The sequence below is a fragment of the Staurois parvus genome, unplaced genomic scaffold (genome assembly GCF_062004578.1).
Source record: "Staurois parvus isolate SC_StPar_1 unplaced genomic scaffold, SC_StPar_1.0 ptg000303l, whole genome shotgun sequence".
In the NCBI taxonomy this organism is placed as follows: Eukaryota; Metazoa; Chordata; class Amphibia; order Anura; family Ranidae; genus Staurois; species Staurois parvus.
In genome coordinates, this window is record NW_028318099.1 from 10,959,926 (window position 1) to 10,980,769 (window position 20,844).

General features: G+C 39.5%; 1 protein-coding gene across 2 annotated transcripts in view; it reads left to right on the plus strand.

Moving 5' to 3' along the window:
* The window catches only part of WDR11 (WD repeat domain 11), a 131,841-nt gene that overhangs the window by 90,665 nt on the left and 20,332 nt on the right, over positions 1-20,844 (plus strand). For both annotated transcript variants that reach the window (XM_089683226.1, XM_089683228.1), the window contains exons 17-22: positions 7,910-8,016; positions 9,753-9,867; positions 11,224-11,395; positions 16,553-16,661; positions 17,127-17,189; positions 18,419-18,484. In XM_089683226.1, coding sequence (XP_089539352.1) covers positions 7,910-8,016; positions 9,753-9,867; positions 11,224-11,395; positions 16,553-16,661; positions 17,127-17,189; positions 18,419-18,484 — 632 coding nt within the window. The remainder of the gene's footprint in view (positions 1-7,909; positions 8,017-9,752; positions 9,868-11,223; positions 11,396-16,552; positions 16,662-17,126; positions 17,190-18,418; positions 18,485-20,844) is intronic.

Genomic DNA, 20,844 nt, shown 5'->3' on the forward strand with positions numbered 1-20,844 from the left:
ATTGCTTAGCCTTACTGTATATAATATGTGAGTATATACTGAAGACCTCTAAACCAAGGCTAGTCAGAGAAGCAATACATTCTAGCACAGGGGCTTTTGACACATAAAAGGACATCATTCATTGCTGGGCCTGAGTGTCCTCTCTGCCAGTATTCTGTACAGGTTGCTGTGAGTGGCAGGGTATGTAAAAGCATTCATACACCACCAGGGAGCCTAGTGACCCAGGGAAAGGCAGAATTCTCATTCATCCACCAGCAGCACGAGGTCAATTCTGAATGGCTTCAGTCACTATGGTAGAGCTCCTACGTAAATAAGGGGAATCTAGTTGTTTTCAGTTTAAAGATCTTCTTTTTTTTTTTTCATCTTCCTTGTAATGTGCTCTGCTCATGTACACTGACAATAAAAACCAGTGCCAGAAGCAAGACAATTGGTATAATTGTGCATTATGTTCTGGTGTACACTCTAGATACCTGACTTTATGAAAGGGAGAGCACACGTTGGTTACTTTCTGTTCTGATATTTCTGTTCTGTGTAGTTGCTAGTGAACTAAAGCATGTAAGGGCTTTTTAGTTTTTTGGGGGGCTTAGACGAGAGGTTTTCCATGTCTCATCTAGTGGCAGCAGAAACTTTCAAGCCAAATGATGGTGTTACACTCCCACCAAGGGGTCTTCTAAATGATAAGTAATTGGGGAGTCATCTGGCAAAGGGGATGACACCTTTGTTAATGGCTTGTGAAAAGGGGTTTTGTATCCATCAGCTATGCACAGCGCTGAGCAAACCCTTTGGCGCTATATAAACTCGATGTAATAATAATAATAATAATGCAAAATCTTGACTTTATAAATTCTGAAAGACATTTGAAACCAGAAGATGATTCATCCCACCAGTGGTAACCAGAAATGGAATTTTAGGTTGAATGAATTTTAGGTCAGGTAAAAAGCATAATGGTCCCAATTTATTTATTTGTTTCAGTTCTGAACACAACATGAAAAAACACAAACAAAACCACCACTCTGTCCATATAACAGCAACAAATTAAGTGCGTTGTTATCCATGGGCCCAGCATATTTATTTATTTATTACAGGTACTTATATAGCGCCGTCATATATATATATAATATATATATATATTACACTACATTCACATCAGTCCCTAACCCTCTAACCCTCGGGGGGCATACAGTCTAAGGTCCCTAATTTACATTCATACACATACTAGGGCCAATTTAGACAGGATCCAGTTAACCTACCAGCATGTCTTGGATTCATTGATTTGTAAGTGAGAAGGAGCAGTAAGCACAAGCATTGTGTAGCACTACAAAGCAGGAAGTGGAGACTCCATAAATGATGAGCAAATACTGTATGTCTATGCCCATGTAAATATATCATTACTAATTATACATGGAAACAAGGTTTTTAAACTTTAGCACACAATAATTGGAGTACATCAAACTGTCTTTTTAATATGTTAACTCTAGAAAAACATTGATATAAACTCCACATTTCTTATAAAGCAAATAGAAAAGCAAAAATAGATATAGTAAAGCAATTATGTTCTAATATATTTTAATCATTTCCTTTTAAGGGTGATAGAGCAATATAAAACATAAATCTGGTGCAGCTCTGCATGGTACCCAATCCGCTTCTAACTTCAGCTTGTTCAATTAAAAAAAATTGGAAGGTGATTGGTTTCCATGCAGAACTGCACCAGATTTTGCACTCTCTTAGTTATAGAAAATCAACCCCACTGTATAGTGTCACTATCTGCTGTGACATTTAAACAGATGCGCTTTACTTGGAATCACTCCCGAAGTAATTTGTAGGTGACAACAAATGTGTTATGACTTTTTTATACATATTGCTGTTTCTACATGTGATGCAATTTAAGAATGAAGCATTTTAGGTTCTACAGTACAGTAGGCAGGGAATTGTAAGTCTTAAAACAAATGTCCGCATTACTCCAAATGTTCTTCAAATAAACCTTATTACAAGTTTGCATGACTCCAGACATGTCACAATACTTTTTTTTATGCTGTTTATTCCTCACTTCTGCTTGATCCACAAATCTCTCCAACACAGTGATAAATCATTATTACCAAGTATAGGGGGGAAAGGGTTAGACACTCTGCCAAATTTTATTGCTGTCTTCAGAAAGATTTCCTTCCTTCTTTCCTGTTTGGTAACTGGGAGAGGAAGTGAGGGGAAATCTCACTCTCTGACTTGCTGTGACGTGTTACCTATAATTTCATCCTCTGTCTTACTGTGATGTGGTACCTATAAACACACCCTCTTACTGTGGTGATGTTACCTATAATCACACCCTCTTACTGTGGTGATGTTACCTATAATCACACCCTCTTACTGTGATATTGTTACCTATAATCACACCCTCTTACTGTGATGTTACCTATAATCACACCCTCTTACTGTGATGTTACCTATAATCACACCCTCTTACTGTGGTGATGTTACCTATAATCACACCCTCTTACTGTGGTGATGTTACCTATAATCACACCCTCTTACTGTGGTGATGTTACCTATAATCACACCCTCTTACTGTGATGTTACCTATAATCACAACCTCTTACTGTGATGTTACCTATAATCACAACCTCTTACTGTGGTGATGTTACCTATAATCACACCCTCTTACTGTGATGTTACCTATAATCACACCCTCTTACTGTGATATTGTTACCTATAATCACACCCTCTTACTGTGATATTGTTACCTATAATCGCACCCTCTTACTGTGATGTTACCTATAATCACACCCTCTTACTGTGATATTGTTACCTATAATCACACCCTCTTACTGTGATATTGTTACCTATAATCACACCCTCTTACTGTGATGTTACCTATAATCACACCCTCTTACTGTGATGTTACCTATAATCACACCCTCTTACTGTGGTGATGTTACCTATAATCACACCCTCTTACTGTGATATTGTTACCTATAATCACACCCTCTTACTGTGGTGATGTTATAATCACACCCTCTTACTGTGATGTTACCTATAATCACAACCTCTTACTGTGATGTTACCTATAATCACAACCTCTTACTGTGATGTTACCTATAATCACAACCTCTTACTGTGGTGATGTTACCTATAATCACACCCTCTTACTGTGATATTGTTACCTATAATCACACCCTCTTACTGTGATATTGTTACCTATAATCACACCCTCTTACTGTGATATTGTTACCTATAATCACACCCTCTTACTGTGATATTGTTACCTATAATCACACCCTCTTACTGTGATGTTACCTATAATCACACCCTCTTACTGTGATATTGTTACCTATAATCGCACCCTCTTACTGTGATGTTACCTATAATCGCACCCTCTTACTGTGATGTTACCTATAATCACACCCTCTTACTGTGGTGATGTTACCTATAATCACACCCTCTTACTGTGATGTTACCTATAATCACACCCTCTTACTGTGATGTTACCTATAATCACACCCTCTTACTGTGATGTTACCTATAATCACACCCTCTTACTGTGATGTTACCTATAATCACACCCTCTTACTGTGATATTGTTACCTATAATCGCACCCTCTTACTGTGATGTTACCTATAATCACACCCTCTTACTGTGGTGATGTTACCTATAATCACACCCTCTTACTGTGATGTTACCTATAATCACACCCTCTTACTGTGATGTTACCTATAATCACACCCTCTTACTGTGATGTTACCTATAATCACACCCTCTTACTGTGATATTGTTACCTATAATCACACCCTCTTACTGTGATATTGTTACCTATAATCACTCCCTCTTACTGTGATATTGTTACCTATAATCACACCCTCTTACTGTGATGTTACCTATAATCACACCCTCTTACTGTGATATTGTTACCTATAATCACTCCCTCTTACTGTGATATTGTTACCTATAATCACACCCTCTTACTGTGATGTTACCTATAATCACACCCTCTTACTGTGATGTTGTTACCTATAATCACACCCTCTTACTGTGATATTGTTACCTATAATCACACCCTCTTACTGTGATATTGTTACCTATAATCACACCCTCTTACTGTGATATTGTTACCTATAATCACACCCTCTTACTGTGATATTGTTACCTATAATCACACCCTCTTACTGTGGTGATGTTACCTATAATCACTCCCTCTTACTGTGATGTTGTTACCTATAATCACTCCCTCTTACTGTGATGTTGTTACCTATAATCACACCCTCTTTGTCTTGCTGTACTCGGCTTTACAGAGACACTGTGATATGGCAGGATACCTTCCAATATAATTGCCAATGTATGTAACAGCAATGTATTAAACAGTCTTTTGCTTTATAATGAAATGTCATAACTAGTTTACTCCTCTGTGCTGGCTAGCTGTATAGAGTGCTGGCTGTTCTTCCCTATGGGATAAATTAGCAGGTGCCTTACTGGGGGTTTTGTTTTTCTTCTTGTGCATCAGCAGTATTTGAAAAGGCTAATTTTTTTTTCCTTATTATATATTGTCCTGTACTTCATTATTGTGTTTTAAATACCTTATGCGTTTCCACCTTTGAGGTCAAATTTGAAAAACCCTCACTATATATTTGTTGTGTGTTCTCATTCACACAGCATACCTAAATGTTTTTATTTTTTATATATTTCTTACATGATTCGCTAAAGCAAATGTGTTTGTAGGCAGCTTCAATTGCTTTGAATAAATGGCAATGTGGAGATAGGGGACAAACTTGGGGACAGTTTATTTTGTAGGCTCAATATCATACAATGCACCACCCAATCCTTAGATCTTTAACCATTTATTAGGACGGACAGCCTTCCCTATCTAATGCAGTATGTCAGAACAGTACAAACAGGTTTACTTATGGCAAACAACTATCCAGGCCCTTCCTGAACATTACATAGAGAGAACTAGTTGGGATTTTTCAGTTCTGGAGTTTTCAGAAAAGAACACATAAAAGGAAAGCAACATATAATTTGAAGGTTATTACTATGTGAGTAGAACATGTAACACATGTAAAGATGGTGTTATCCCAGTTTAGCTGCAAAAGTGGAATATTGTCTGCCAGTAGCTTATTTCTCACTGTCCTTGTCCTCATACAGCTCCTCTTCTATGGTCTGCTGCTACTTTTCCTCCCATAATGTAGTTGTTGGTGAGATTACTTGTGACGATAATGTCTTCTTTAGAGCTTCCTGAATCATATATTGTTGCGCAGATATTGGCACTTTTATGGCATGGATGTGCTGTAATCGCTGCCGTATATTGTGCTAACGTGTTATCTGTTGGGTCAGCGGCACATTAGCCAAGCGTGAGCTTTCAGTCTAATGGTGCTCATGGGAAAGCAGCAGATTATAGCAAGACCTTAAAACTTATGTGAGCATGGACAGTCTTGATTGAAAACTTTTGCTGTTTATATGTAAGATGCTTTGTGCTGTGAAGAATAAACCATTAATGCAAACATCATATATATTTTATATGGTAAATTCAGGCATACTAAGTGTTGTGGAAGGGTAACGCTTCTTCAGGTATTTATTACAAGTCAGAACACTTACAATACCCTAGAAAATGCCTTCATATTCCTTTTCTGCTCAGGACAGACAATCTTTTATCAGGAAAGAACAAACAGAGGGCGCACAGGCCTAGTGCATTACTATAAAAAAATGTTTAAAAAGAAATAAAGTAGGTGTTGTACTCACAAACGACAATAAAGTCAAGGCACATCATAAAAGAACAGCTTAGTCAACACCGCGCTGAGTAACAGTCCGCAATAGGGAGTGTAGACATCCAATAGGGAATCTGAGGAAGAACCAAGTCCTTGAAACATGTCAGCCTATTGGATGTCTACACTTTGCGGACTGTTACTCAGCGTGGTGTTGACCCAGCTGTTCTTTTATGATGTGCCTTGACTTTATTGTTTGTTTGTACAACACCTACCGGTACTTTATTTCTTCTTAAACATTTTTTATGGTAATGCACTAGGCCTGCGCGCCCTCTGTTCTTTCTTCATTTAGTATATTTGGATTTCCCCGGTCTATTGAGGGCAGCAAGGTGTGCATGTTCCAGGACATTCTTAATGTGATTGTAGCCTGCATCTAGTCCATCCCCAAGCACAGGAGCATTTGTGTTTGCTAATCTTTTATCGGCATCACACAAGCCAGCATTCACTTACTGGGCTAAGACACAGGCTCATAGATTATTAATATTATTATACAGTATTTATAAACCGCCAACAGTTTACTCAGCGCTGTACATTACAAAGGGAGACAGAACATGTGACAGAACAATACCAATACAATGTGATACACGAGGGGTTCAAGGGCCCTGCTCTTTCGATCATAGATGACACAATTATATAAATCTGCAGCCTGTACATTAGTATTTTTATTCTATGTTTACGTATTTTGTCACCTTGTTTTTAAAAAATCAAGAAAACAAAGTTACAATGTTTCAGTGTAATTGCTGGGAGTAGGAGGAAATGCTGTCTGCAGCAGGCTGGTGTCTTTTTTTTTAATGATTAAACTTATTTTTGTTAAAAAATAAAATCTCTCTCTCTCTCCCTCTCTCTCTCTCCCCCCTTCCCTCCCCCCTTCCCTCCCTCCCCCCTCCTCCTCCCCCCTCCCCCCTCCCCCCTCCTCCCTCCCCCCTCCTCCTCCTCCCTCCCTCCCTCCCTCCCTCTCTCTCCCTCTCTCTCCCTCCCTCCCTCCCTCTCTCTCCCTCCCTCCCTCTCCCTCCCTCCCTCTCTCTCTCTCCCTCCCTCTCCCTCTCTCCCTCCCTCTCCCTCTCTCCCTCCCTCCATAATATTATGACTGTAGCATTTCGAGGTATAGACTCCACTAGACCTCTGAATGTATGCAGTGGTGCCTGGCACCAAGCTGTCAGCAGCAGGCCTTTTAAGTCCTATACATTGCGAGGTGGGTCCTCCATGGATCAGAATAGTTTTTCCAGCACAGCCTACAGATGCTCAATTGGATTGAGATCTGGAGAATTTGAAGATCATGTCAGAACCTCGAACCTGTTGTGTTCTTCAAATCATTCTTGAATTCATAAGACCAGGCCACCTTCTTCCATTGCTCCTGTAGTCCAGTCCTGATGCTCATGTGTCCATTGTAGACACTTTTGGCTGTGGACATGGGTCATCATGGGCACCCTGACTAGTCTTCAGCTACGCAGCCCTATACGAAACAAACTGAAATGCACTGTGTTCTGGCACCTTTCTATCAGAACCAGGATTAACCTTTTCAATAATTTGAGTTACAGTAGCTTGGACTACACAGGCCAGCCTTTGCTTCCCATGTGCAGCAATGAGCCTTGGCTGCCTGTGACCCTGTTGCCATTTTTTCTTCCGTGGACCACTTTTGGTCAGTCCTGACCACTGCAGACCAGGGACATTGCACAAGGGCTGCTGTTTTGGGGATGCTCTGACACAGTCACCTAGCCATTGCAATTTAGCTCTTGACAAACTTGCCCATTTTTCCCCCACATGCTTTCAGCACATTAACACCTGGGACAACATGTTAATTACCTAGCTGCTAAAAAAATATCCCACCCATTTTCAGGTACCATTGCAACAAAATATTATCCGTTATTTACTTTACCTGTCAGTGGTCATTATGTTATGGCTGATCAGTACACACACACACAGTGTTAAACAGCTAATTTATTTATATAGACTTTCTGATGGGTCTCTATGCCCCCATAATACTATGTAGTAGTAAACTGCATCTGTCTGGTATCAGTCACCTGTATGGGAGAGGGAAGGTTACTGCATGATTGCATTTAAATGTATTAAATGATAGGGGGTTATTGTAATATTTTACAAAGCAAATTATATGCCTGGTTTTCAGCAATTTTGAATTGAGCAGAATTGTATTTGTGTTCTGCAGGGCAGCATGGGTAGCATTTCATGCATTGCTTGGAAAGGTGACATCTTGGTTTTGGGAGATGTTGATGGGAACCTGAATTTTTGGGACCTAAAAGGTCGTATGTCAAGGTAAGAGGCATTATTATTTCTTTATTCAAGACTGTCAATGTAAATCTATCTACAGTTTATATTAGAAGCACAGCTGAGGAAGGATGTTTGAAACCCTATTTCATATTTTTATCATTTTTAAATTTGACAATGTTTTTTTTTCTATGATTGTAATAACCAAAAACTGAAATGTCAGTTTTGAGTGACCCTTAAAGTGTTACTAAACCCAGGACCCTGCATTCACTATATCTGGTCTCCCACAGTACACAGAACATAAAAGTGCAATTATTTTAGTAAATATAAACTGCTAAAAACCTTTTCTCATCAGCAGTTAGAGCAGTCTTGCGACTTCTATCAGTGTCCAGCTGAGCACTGGTTAAAGCTTGTAGGAGGAGTTTTCATTCTCCTCTTACTGCACTATGAGGCTGTATAACCCCTGACCCTCTGTCTGGACAGTGCTGATTGACCCTGTGCTGATCACATGTTCCCAAAAGAAAGGAAAAAACTGTCTAGCAGCACACAGCAAATTGAGCCTGTGCAGAGTGTCCTCAAGGCTCTATTCTATCAGGAGACAAAATGGGGAACGTGGAAAATGGGGAGGATCAGAAAAGGCAGGATCAAACATCCGTTTTACACAAAGCTGCCGATTAACCCCTTAGGTTCTACAATGAGTATAGCAAGCATGATTTCTGCATATACAGACTGATCTTACTGTTGTGAGTTTAGTAACACTGTAAACTAATGTTATGTCATTGATGCAGTTATGATTGCATACACTGAGAGCAGAAGCTTTTGTACCCTTCTACAGCAATGCCCTCCTCTAGTGCCATTAGCGTACACCACAAAATTATTTCTCTTTCTGGTAGTGTTTTATACTCGTTTCTTGCCATGAATCTTATGGCCATGACCTGTGCAAGCTGTGATAAAGCCTAGGCCTTGGGGGGGGTTTCTATGTTAATAGTGACATTTTTGCACAGGCACCAAGTGGGGTTAGCAGGCAGCACTGGAAGGGGGACAAAAAATGCATTATGTCAGCTTGTACATGGGTTGTACAACCTGACATCCTTGCTTGTCAGCTTTGACTTGTACTTGAAGGGGGACAGGAAAGATACATTATGGCAGCTTGTACATGGGTTATACAACCTGACATCATTGCTTGTCAGCTTTGACTTTTTCATATGAGGTATAGCTGGAAAAATTGACCGCAAGTTAGGGACCCACTGAGCAGCAGGGCAGCAGACCTTGTTTATTAAAGTGTGAAAAAGTATTCTTCTTACCCGCAGCAACCAAACAGATTTTTTTCCGTGAAGGGGAGAAATTAGAAGGTTCCAATTGACGTGAAAACTCTTTCATATGTATTACCTATCATGATGCAGCATCCTTGTGACTTGAAATTGAGTCTAAACTATGAGACATTAGAAGAGTATTTATCATGGTAATTGTTTAAGCACATTATTGTATCTCATTTAATGTGGTGCTTTATGTTGAACAAGCCTCTGATTAAAATCTACAAATATGTGTTCTCCTGAAAGCTGAGGAAAAACCCATTGATCTGTAATGCATCTGTTCACCCAGATTCATTTCTAATTAAAATTCATCAGCAGTTAGCGCCTTTTATTGCTGCCTGGTACTAAATGTAATGTTCTAAGTGGGTTAATGGGATAAGTGACCTTTTGTACGCATACTGTGATAGCTATCATGTATTGTAATGTGTGCTAAGCTGTGAGCAATTTTCTATGCTCTTTCATTTATTTTAGGGGAGTACCTACACACCGAAACTGTGTGCGGAAAATCCGATTTGCTCCAGGAAAAGGGAATCAGAAGCTAATTGTGCTGTATAATGACGGAGCTGAGGTTTGGGATACCAAAGAGGTAACTGTTTGTTATTTTTTTATAAACCGTATTTAAAATTCCAAGAGGGGAATTTGCTAAGAATTGTGTAAAAAAAAAAAACAAAAAACAAAAAAAAAACAATCTGGAGCAGCGGTGAATAGTAACCAATCAGCTTCCAGTTTTTACTTTCAAAACTTAAAGTGTTACTAAACCCAGGACCCTGCATTCACTATATCTGGTCTCCCACAGTACACAGAACATGGAAATGCAATTATTTTAGTAAATATAAACTGCTAAATACATTTTCTCATCTGCTGTTAGAGTAGTCTTGTGACTTCAGCAGAGCACTGGTTAACACTTGTAGGAGGAGTTTTTTTTCTGCTCTAGGAGGATATAGAACCCCTGACCTCTGTCTAGACAGTGCTGATTGGCCCTGTGCGGATCATATGCACTCTCCCAAGAAAAAAAAAACCTCTCAAGCAATACACACTAAACTGAGCATGTGCATGTGGCTACGTGTTCAGTCTGTCTTATCAGGTGGATTTCTGAACAAGAGGAGAATCAGAAGTCATGATCAAATAGTCTTTTGACACAATGCAGAGGATTAACCCCTTAGATTCCTCAGTGAGTATAACAAGCATGCAGGGGCGGACTGACCATTGGAAACTCGGGCACTGCCCGAAGGCTCGGGGTCAGTAGGGGGCCCCATGAGATGCCCCTGGTACCTTTTTCATAGGCTTTTTTGAGTGTGGGCGAGGACACAGGGGCTCCATGATCCCCTATTGCCCGGGGGCTCCATGAGTTGTCAGTCCGCCTCTGCAAGCATGCTTTACTACATATACAGACTGATGTTACTGTTGTGGCTTTAGTAACACTTTAACTGAACATGCTAAAGCTAGAAGCTTGTTACTATGCACAACTGCTCCAGAATCAGGATACATTCATGTATATATAATTTAAAAATATATGTAACTGAAAGTAACTGTAAATTCTCATGTCTGACATCCGAGTATTGCTAGAAAAAGAAAGTTTGTAATGCTCAAAAGGCAATTCATTTTTTACTTTGCAGTTATTTTGTTGATTGTCCTGCAGGTGTCACTGTTGTTCAAACGACAGATGAAAAAATGTTATGTATGATGTGCACTTTAAAATAATTAAAATCAATTAACATAATGAAAACAAAAGTTAGTAGAAATCTTTGCAAACGTAGGCAGAGTAAAATGCAATGTTGTAAGATTGTTACCATTGTGATCACTATGGGGTCAGTCACCAGAGTCTGTAAAACGATCTGTTGTCTTTTACACATTATTCTGCATTTCCCTGCAGGTAGAGACTAAGAATTTATTTTCTGAACATTGTGTTGTGTATATAATGCTTACATTCTGTGTCCATTAGATTCAGATGGTGAGCAACCTTCGTACTGGAAGGAATGTGAATTATCGAGTCTTGGATGTAGACTGGTGCTCCTCAGACAAGGTCATCCTGGCCTGTGATGACGGCTGCATCAGAGTACTGGAGATGTCTATGAAGTCTTCAAACTTCAGAATGGATGAACAAGAGCTAATAGGTAATATAAAATCCATGTTTGTTTGTGGACATAGGCACAGTCAAGCATGAAACTTCACCTGTCAAATGCAGGAACATGTACACAATGCGGAAAATTTGTGAACTCTCATTCCTACCCTCTCTATGTAGGAACATTTGTTTCGGCAGTTTCCCCTTGTGTATGATATGGCACCTATGTGGCCATTGTGTGGGCTTAAATTCTATATATATTTTTAACAAGTTGGTCAGAACTGACATAACTCAAGTTTCAACAACCTTTTAAGTGATTACTGTTCTGGAGACTCTGCTTTATGTAGTCGGTATACAGTGATGCTGATTTACTGAAAAAAAGTCAAGAATATTCACTGAAAAATAATTGTGCAAATCTTCTCTTCATTTATCCAATCATGTAAAAAGCAAATTCTTGATCACTTTGAATAGCCAGTCATGCATATGCTTTTCGCATGATTGGTCGATTGAAGCGAATATACAGTTTTTTTTTCCAGCAAATTCCTAAAGTGATTCTAAAGGTTAACATTTTTTTTTTAAATAAGAAACATATTATACTTTCCTGCTCTGTGCAATGGTAGCAGCCCAATCCTCTTCTTTTTTTGGGTCCTCCACCAGCGGTCCTGGCTTTGTCCACCTGCTGAGCACCCCCAATAGCAAACCTATGCTATAGGAGCACTCCAGCAGGCTCGTTCCCAAGCTGCACTCCTGTAAATGGACATTGTCCATTCACAATCCGAGTGTGTCTCGGCCCTGCCCCCTCTCTCTTCTCATTGGCTCACTGACTGTGGCTGACAGCAGCAGGAGCCAACGGCTCCTGGTTCTGCATGAGCCAATGAGGAGAGAAAGTCCTGGGACAACTGAGGCTCCTGTGCACATCAATGGATTGAGATGGGGCTCAGGTAACTTTCCGGGGGCTGTGGGGTGAGCTGCACCCAGAAGTTTAAAAAAAACCTTCTGCCCTTAGAACCACTTTAATTTTTTTTTTTTTCAGTAAATCTGCCTCATGGTAGAATTTATCAAAACTGGAGCAGCCAGAATCTGGAGCAGCTGTACATGTCAACCAATCAGATTCTATCATCTAGTTCAGTTAAGCTTTGAAAATGAAAGATAGAAGCTGATTTGGTTGCCATGCACAGCTGTTTCAGATTCGAGCTGCTCCATTTTGAACAAATCCTCCTCATTGTGTTTTCCAGTATTGGAGAATTTAGGATGTGTGTTCAACTTATTGAAGTTGGATATCCAGTACTGTGTAGTCAGATTCTTGAGAATATTCATTTTTTTTCTTCTCTCTGTTGGGGAGGGGGGACCGGCTCCAGGCTTAGCTTAGTGTCACTAGGTGGTAGACAAAGAGTAGACCCCTAGACATTATTCTGTTTTTATTTTTCCTATACTTTTGTTTTGTGAGGATTATTTTCATTTTCATGACATGTAGGTGGTGCATTCCTCATTCTTGGGCTCTGTATGGCCCAGGCTGAATGGATTACAAGCAGCATGACAGTTAAAGTAGAAGTCCAGTCAGATATTTACTATACTTAAGCCTGCTCCCACCCCCATTCTTAGCCTGTTCGAACTACGCTGTGATGGAAAGATGTCTATACTTTCCTATTCTGAGGGCACTCTGGTGCAGTTACATGATCACCCCAGTGGCCAGCTTCAGTGAAGAGGAGAGATCACAAGTAACAGCTTCAGAGCTGGGGCGATGACATCACCTATAGGCTTACTATAGGTCATCTGTTGTCGGCTGTCCCTCCTCCGAACTGAAGCGGGCGCTGGTAGCCAATCATGTGAAGACTGAATTGCCCTCAGAATAAGTATAGGCATCTTTCCTTTACAGGATAGTTAGAATAGGGATGGAAGCATGTTTAAGTATATTTAGTATTTGACTGGACTTCCACTTTAAAGGTCACTGATCTTGCAGGCAATGGTGTGGGCATTCATTTAGTACTGTCTTACTGTTAAACTTGTATGTAGCCTGCCAGCTGTATTAACTGTGGGATTTATTGAACTATTAAGCATTATGCTAAGTGCATTTTATGCCGTCTGAATACAGAAAACCTCTTGCACTTTAGCACGTAGAGATAAACAAATTAATTCGCAAGCACCTGATTTGCTGGCTTGTCATCAGGTTTTTTAAATTACTTAAGAAAATTGGGATGAACATTGATCCTCTCAAATGTCTACATGCCTCTTTGCACAAATCAGTCAAATCTTTAATCTGCTTACCAGTCTATTGCAATTTGTATAAACAAGCATACTTCAATGACCATTGTAATCTCCTTGTATGCACTCAGATTTGATGAGATGGAGTGGACTTTTTTTATGTTGACTTTGGTAAAGGACCATTGTTCTATAAAATACATTTTTAGGTCGATTGTTTAAACTGAAACTGCTAAATACTCATTTGAAATGCATTTGATTTGTCATTTTGTCCAGCCAATCCTAAGATTTGCATACTCTTGGTATGTGGCTTGATGTCTTTGCAGCAGTTAAGCAATACTGCTTGGTCACCTTTCCATCACCAGACTGTGATTGGACAATAGGGAAGAGAAGCAGACTTGTCAGGCCATCTTTCTCCTGCTGTTTCTTGTTTAAACATGTGCACGAAGCAGAGTTTGATAGATTCAAAATACTGACTATCCCATGCTCTGACTTTTATTGTACAGGAACTTTGCCAGTTTTTTTTAAAATTTAAATTAATCAATTTTATTTGCATATTTCGGTGTTAATCCCGGAGTACCTCAAAAGCCTGTGTGTGTATGTATGTTTATACAGGAGTATCTCAATAAATTAGATAATCTTCAAAAAAATAATTTATTTCAGTAATTCAATTCAAAAAGTGAAACTCGTATATAGATTCATTACAGACAGAGTGATATATTTCAAGAATTAATTTCTTTTCATTTTGATGAATATGGCATATAGCTAGTGAAACCTAAAATTCAGTGTCTCAGAAAAATGATAAATGGTTTTTATAAATATCTGAATAGTGTGGCGTGCATTTTTATTCAGACCCCTTTACGCTGATACCCCTAATTAAGATCTAGTGGAACCAAATGCCTTCAGAAGTCACCTAATTAGTAAATGGGGTCCACCTGTGTGTAATTTAATCTCAGTATAAATTCAGCTGTTCTGTGAAGCCCTCAGAGGTTTGTAAGAGAACATTAGTGAACAAACCGCATCATGAAGGCCAAGGAACACACCAGACAAATCAGGGATAAAGTTGTGGGGAAGTTTAAAGAAGGGTTGGGTTATAAACAACTATTTAAATCTTTGAACATCTCATAAAGCACTGTTCAATCCATCATCTGAAAATGAAAAGCATATGACACAACTGCAAACCTACCAAGACATGGCCGTCCACCTAAACTCACAGGCTGGGCAAGGAGAGCATTAATCAGAGAAGCAGCCAAGAGGCCCATGGTTACTCTGGAGGAGCTGCAGAGATCCACAGCTCAGGTGGGAGAATTTGTCCACAGGACAGCTATTAGTCGTGCACTCCACAAATCTGACCTTTATGGAAGAGTGGCAAGAAGAAAGCCATTGTTGAAAGAAAGCCATAAGAAGTCATGTGGGGGTCACAGCAAACAGGTGGAAGAAGGTGCTCTGGTCAGGTGAGACAAAATTTTTAATTTTTGGCCTAAAAGCAAAAACGCTATGTGTGGTGGAAAACTAACACTGCCCACCACCCTGAACACACCAACCCCCCCCCCCCCCACTGTGAAACATGGTGGTGGCAGCAGCATGTTGTGGGGATGCTTTTCTTCAGCACGGTCATGGAAGCTGGTTAGATGGGAAGATGGATGGAGCCAATTACAGGGCAATCCTATAAGAAAACAGCTCATAATCTCTGCTAAAAGCCTATGTGTACATGGACATATAGGCTTTTAATGGAATTGAGGAGCTTTGGCAAAAAAATGCCAAAAGCTGCTAAGCTCGAATTTAGATGCTGCTCATGTACATGAAGCCTTAGAGTCTGCAAAAGACTTTAGACTGGGGCTGAGGTTCATCTTCCAGCAGGACAACGACCCTAAACATACAGCCAGAGCTACAATGGAATGGTTTCGATCAAAGCATGTTCATGTGTTAGAATGGCCCAGTCAAAGTTCAAACCTAAATCCAACTGAGAATCTGTGGCAAGACTTGAAAATTGCTGATTACAGATGCTCTCCATCCAATCTGACAGAGCTTGATCTATTTTGCAAAGAAAAATGGGCAAAAATTTCACTCTCTAGCTGTGCAAAGCTGGTAGAGACATATCCAACAAGACTTGCAGCTGTAATTGCAGCGAAAGGTGGTTCTATAAAGTATTGATTCGGGGGGGAAATGCATGCCACACTTTTCACATATTTATTTGTTAAAAAAATTTGGAAACCATTTATCATTTTCCTTTCACTTCACAATTATGTGCCACTTTGTGTTGGTCTATCACATAAAATCCCAATAAAATACATTTACGTTTTTGGTTGTAACATGACAAAATGTGGAAAATTTCAAGGGGTATGAATACTTTTTCAAGGCACTGTATGTATATGTGTGCGTGTATTTTTCCTATGATACAATTAGGTCTCCCCTATTGCTTATTATTTATTCAATCCCTCAAGAATTTGAAAACACATTTAATGGATTTTTTTAAAATAACTTCATTAATACTGATCTCCGGGTTTTGTGAACCTTTAAATAGTTATATGGATCATCTGGTCCAAATGAACTTTTTACTTCACTGACTGATGCAACAGCTGTGAGCGCTTTATGAACATTATCTATCCTGTACAGGTATGTTCAGCAGCGGGACAGAAACTTCTACTCTGCACTGCTCAGCCATTCAAGTGGAGAGGCCAATGAAAACTTATGTTGTACTCATTCATAGAATACAAAGTTCCCTCTGAATGACTGTGCAGCACTCCGCCAAGCTCGGTTTTGTTCTGAAAGTGAGATGCCAAGTTCCTGTCTTACTGCGTGAGCACAGTGCTGTATACTGTACGTAGTTGATGCCACATACAATTTATATAGCACACGCATTTGTTCGTGAAGTAAATAGTTTGTTTGGACCAGCTTGGTCCAAATTAACGATTTAAAGGTTCACTAAAACCTGAAACACCTGCCTGTAATTTAGTTTTACTGAGCAGAAACTTGCAGTAAATAAAAACACTGCTTTTGTGTTTTTCAGATCCTGTGTGGTGCCCATACATGTTGCTTCCAAGAGCCTCTCTTGTGTTAAAGGCTTTCCTGCTTCACCAGCCGTGGGGGGAGAAATACTCTTTAGACATTGCAGATGTGTAAGTTTATATTCCTATTCGTTATTCAAGATATGCATGTGTCAAGCTGGGAATAGAACACTGATACACTGGGCCTTATTTATCTCAAATATTGTCTGTGTTACTGTATGTCTGAACACCAGATTCTGACTTGAACTGGACAATGTGGAATCAAAGCTTTATCTAGCAAGGGCAAAAATGTAATATTTTTAATACACTCAGGACACCTTGAGTGTTCTCATTCAAGACACTTTTTTCTGTTGGTGATGTTGGGGATATTGTTCAGTTCTGAATATTGGGTATAGTCAGAGCATAAACACCAATGCATCTTAATTGTGGTAACTGTAGAAAAAGAGATGCAAGACCTTGGTGATTTCAGAGCTGATTGTGTCTGACATGTTTTATGTCTTTCAGTTTACCAATATTCCCTATGAGTTTTGAACCCAAAAGCCAAGTGGACTAATTGAACGTATTTTTTATTTGCAGTGTCTATCCAGAACATGAAGATTTGACAAACTTGATCCAGCACCAGATAAACTCTCTGACCAAGTGAGTGTTGATGTTTTCAGTATACTGTCAGTGGAGGACATAACTTGTTTGTACAATGATAGCTGATAACATAAATGTGCTGCTTTGGCCTTCTGTCCACAATCAGCCACTTACAGGCTGCTGAAAGAGTTTCCATATAAACACTAAAAAGTAATTGGATTTAAGTTTTATCTGCCATCATTTATTTTTTTTAACACATGTATTTAAAATAAACATCCTAGCAACTTTGTCCTAAAAGGGGATTCTGCCAAGTACCAAAATCATGTCTGCAAACAGAAAAATGCATTTAAAGTGGATGTAAACAGAAAATGTGATGAGTTAATGGTTATAATGCATTGGACTTCTGTAATGTTTGTGAAAGCCAGGGGTCATTATGTTAAAGTGAAACTCCAGCCAAATAATTGTTTTTTTAATGAATAAAACTTTGGACAGAGTAAGGAAAGTTTAAAACCTCTTCACGTCCTGTGTGGTCTTCTGTACTAGACGTGCAAATCCACCAGAGGGGACAAAGAAATAACTTTACACACGTCCTACCACTCTCCATTTTATTCAAAGCTAAAAAAAAAAAAGCATGGACTTGTACTTTAAAGTGGTAGAAAAGTAAGAGAAAACAAAAAAGATTTCCTCCTGCAAGGTAAAGGCATAATGTGCTAGTATGCATCACATACTGGCACATTATGAAAGATGTCTTGAATCGAAGCCCTCCAGCAGTGTGCTGTCACCGCTGCAGAGGCTTCCACCTCCACCCAGTCTTCTTTCTGGGTTTGCGGGCTGCAGCCGCTTGTTTGGCCGAGCTGCAATGATGTCACTCCCATGCATGTGTGTGGGAGTCACGGCTGCGGCACAGAGCTTTGAATGAACGGCATTGGTATGCTGTTCCTTCAGGGCACATGCACCTGTGATGTCACCGGGTGCCGCACACTAGAAATTGTGCACATTTAGGAGATATTCATGTTGCCTACAGGTCAGATTTATTATAAGCTTATCGTAGGTAAAAATAAAAAAAAAAGAGTTTATTACCACTTTAAGAATGTTCTGAATTCGTTTTCAAGGTTTAAAACCTGTATTTTGAGGGGTTTTCATTTACTATCAGGAGCCCAAAGCAACACATTATTTGATACTATGAATATTTCAATGTTATGCACTACATCGTTAAGCAGTAATATGATGAATTGAGTAAAAGATAGATTTACAGGCTTTTAACACAGTAAAATACTTTGTCTTTGTAGTGATGTGAAGGACCTTCTTCTAGACTCAGAATTCATGCTTACACAGAGGTGTCTGTTGGTGGCAAGGTACATTCAAATCTTCAATTAGTCCTGTGGTCATATAAGTCTTCCCTTTTAAAACTGAGCTCCAGACAAACAACTAAATTCAATTTGAGATACACAGGCGAGAACATTTTGTTCAGAACCAATGACAACACTATTTCCTGGTTCAAATTCACAGCATCCCGTATCAAATGCCGACTGTTTAAAATATATGTGCGGGCAAAAAAAAAAGTTAATTATTGATATGTCTGCAATATACAATTAAATACAATCAGTGCTCAAGCCCTACAATCCTGCTGCAGGGAAATTTAGGAATATGTCATTTTTGTGTTATCTTTTGTAACTGTGATTACAATAGGCAATATCTTTTGCTATTTCCTTATACACAGTATCCATGGCTTTGCTGCTTCCTCCAGTCTGGGAATTTTTATAAAACACTCTAGGTCAAACCACACAAAGGCACTGCGTGACACTTTCATATAACCTTAATTAAAAATAGTTGAATGTGTAGTCTTTATAGACGTGCTATATCACATAAAATGACATCCAGAAAGAGGTCTGCACAGCCTTTTACTGCACAGATGGAATCCCTGTAGTGGATTTTGTTGGAGAGCGTACAGCCAGTCTATAACTTGAATAACCACTGACTGGTTTCAAGGGTGGACCCTCTTCATGACGGGCACATTTTCAGCTGAAACTGCACGGCTCAACTACAGCATGAAGGTAAAAAAAACCCACCCGTCTACAGCAGCCCTAATACTTATCTGAGCCCTATTACAATCCAGTGATGTACACGAGAGCCTTCGCTCTCTGGGCATTTTCTCCCTTCATTGGCTGAGACAGCCTGTGAACCAAGGAGAAAGAGGGAGCAGGGCCAAGCTATGGTTCTGTGTGTGAATGGACATGTAGAGCAGTGGCTCGGGAGTGAGCCTGTTCGGGTGCCTCCATAGCAAGCAGGCTAGGCAAGAGGGAGGGGCCAGGCTAGGCAAGAGGGAGGGGCCAGAAGTGCCTTCGGGAGACCCGAAAAGAGGTGGGTTGGGGCTGCTCTGTGCAAAACCACTGCACAGATCAGGTATCTATAACATGTTATTTAAAAAAATATAAATTGCTTAATATCACTTTAATAGGAACGTGTTCTGTAATCCAGCAGGGAAGAACTGCTGATAACACTACTTGAGATTCCTGTGCAGAGTGCATCGGAAGATACAAGCTTACTGGAATTCTGGAAATTTCTGTACTTGTAGTGTCTTTTGACCCATACATACTTTAATGTATGGGAATTATAACCTTTGTCCAGTGAGCTGATGATAACTACAAAGCTGTAGCAGAAAATAGGAAACACATTTTCTGTACAGAGATGTGTAAATCACAAAGCTGACCGAAGGTAATTACTAATTCTTTAGCAAGTAAAATCGTTTACAGTAGGTATCTCAGCAATGCACTGAGCCCTGCTATGTTGTTACTGAGTCAGCTGCCCAAACAGTCCCAATGCTAGTCATAGCAATTGGAAAATTATAAAAGTATAAATGCATCCAAACTTACCTGTGAGCTATGACAGCAGAGGGTACAGGGGTCTGAAGACCAGTCTGATGTGATAACGGGCAGTATTAGGACTGTATTGGGGGAAAAATAAGGTTTCTCCCTGGGATTCATTAAATTAGTTTGAACTGCATGTGAACTACCGCAAAGGAAGTACGTGTGCCAAGATAGAGGTAGAATACAAATTAAAAACACCTAGACCAATTGTAAACAAAACCTGAAAATCCAATAGACTTTTATAGACCCAGTAATCAAAGTACATGGTGGCTATCTGGGCTTTGTATATTAATTTGTGATTATTGTTTGAAGTAAACCTGTGGTTTGTCTTTACAGGGTGTAGCAATAGGATTTCTTGAATCCCCCCTTCCCAGTAGCATATACTCTAGTTACAGTACCTTGAAAAAGCATTCATACTCCTTGAAATTTTCCACATTTTGTCATGTTACAACCAAAAACATATTTTGTATTTATGTATGTATGTATGTATTTTATGTGATAGACCAACACAAAGTGGCACATAATTGTAAAGTGGAAGGAAAATGATAAATGGTTTACAAATAAATATCTGAAGGGTGTGGTGTGCATTTGTATTCAGCCCCCCTGAGTCAATACTTTGTAGAATCAACTAACCTAACCCTGCTTTAAACTCCTCCACAACTTTTTCCCTGAGCTGTCTGTTGTGTTCCTTGGCCTTCATGATGCTGTTTATTCACTAATGTTCTCTAACGGCTTCACAGAACAGCTGTATCTATACTGAGATTAAATACACACAGGTGGACTCTATTTACTAATTAGGTGACTTCTGAAGGCAATTGGTTCCACTAGATATTATGGGTATCAGAGTA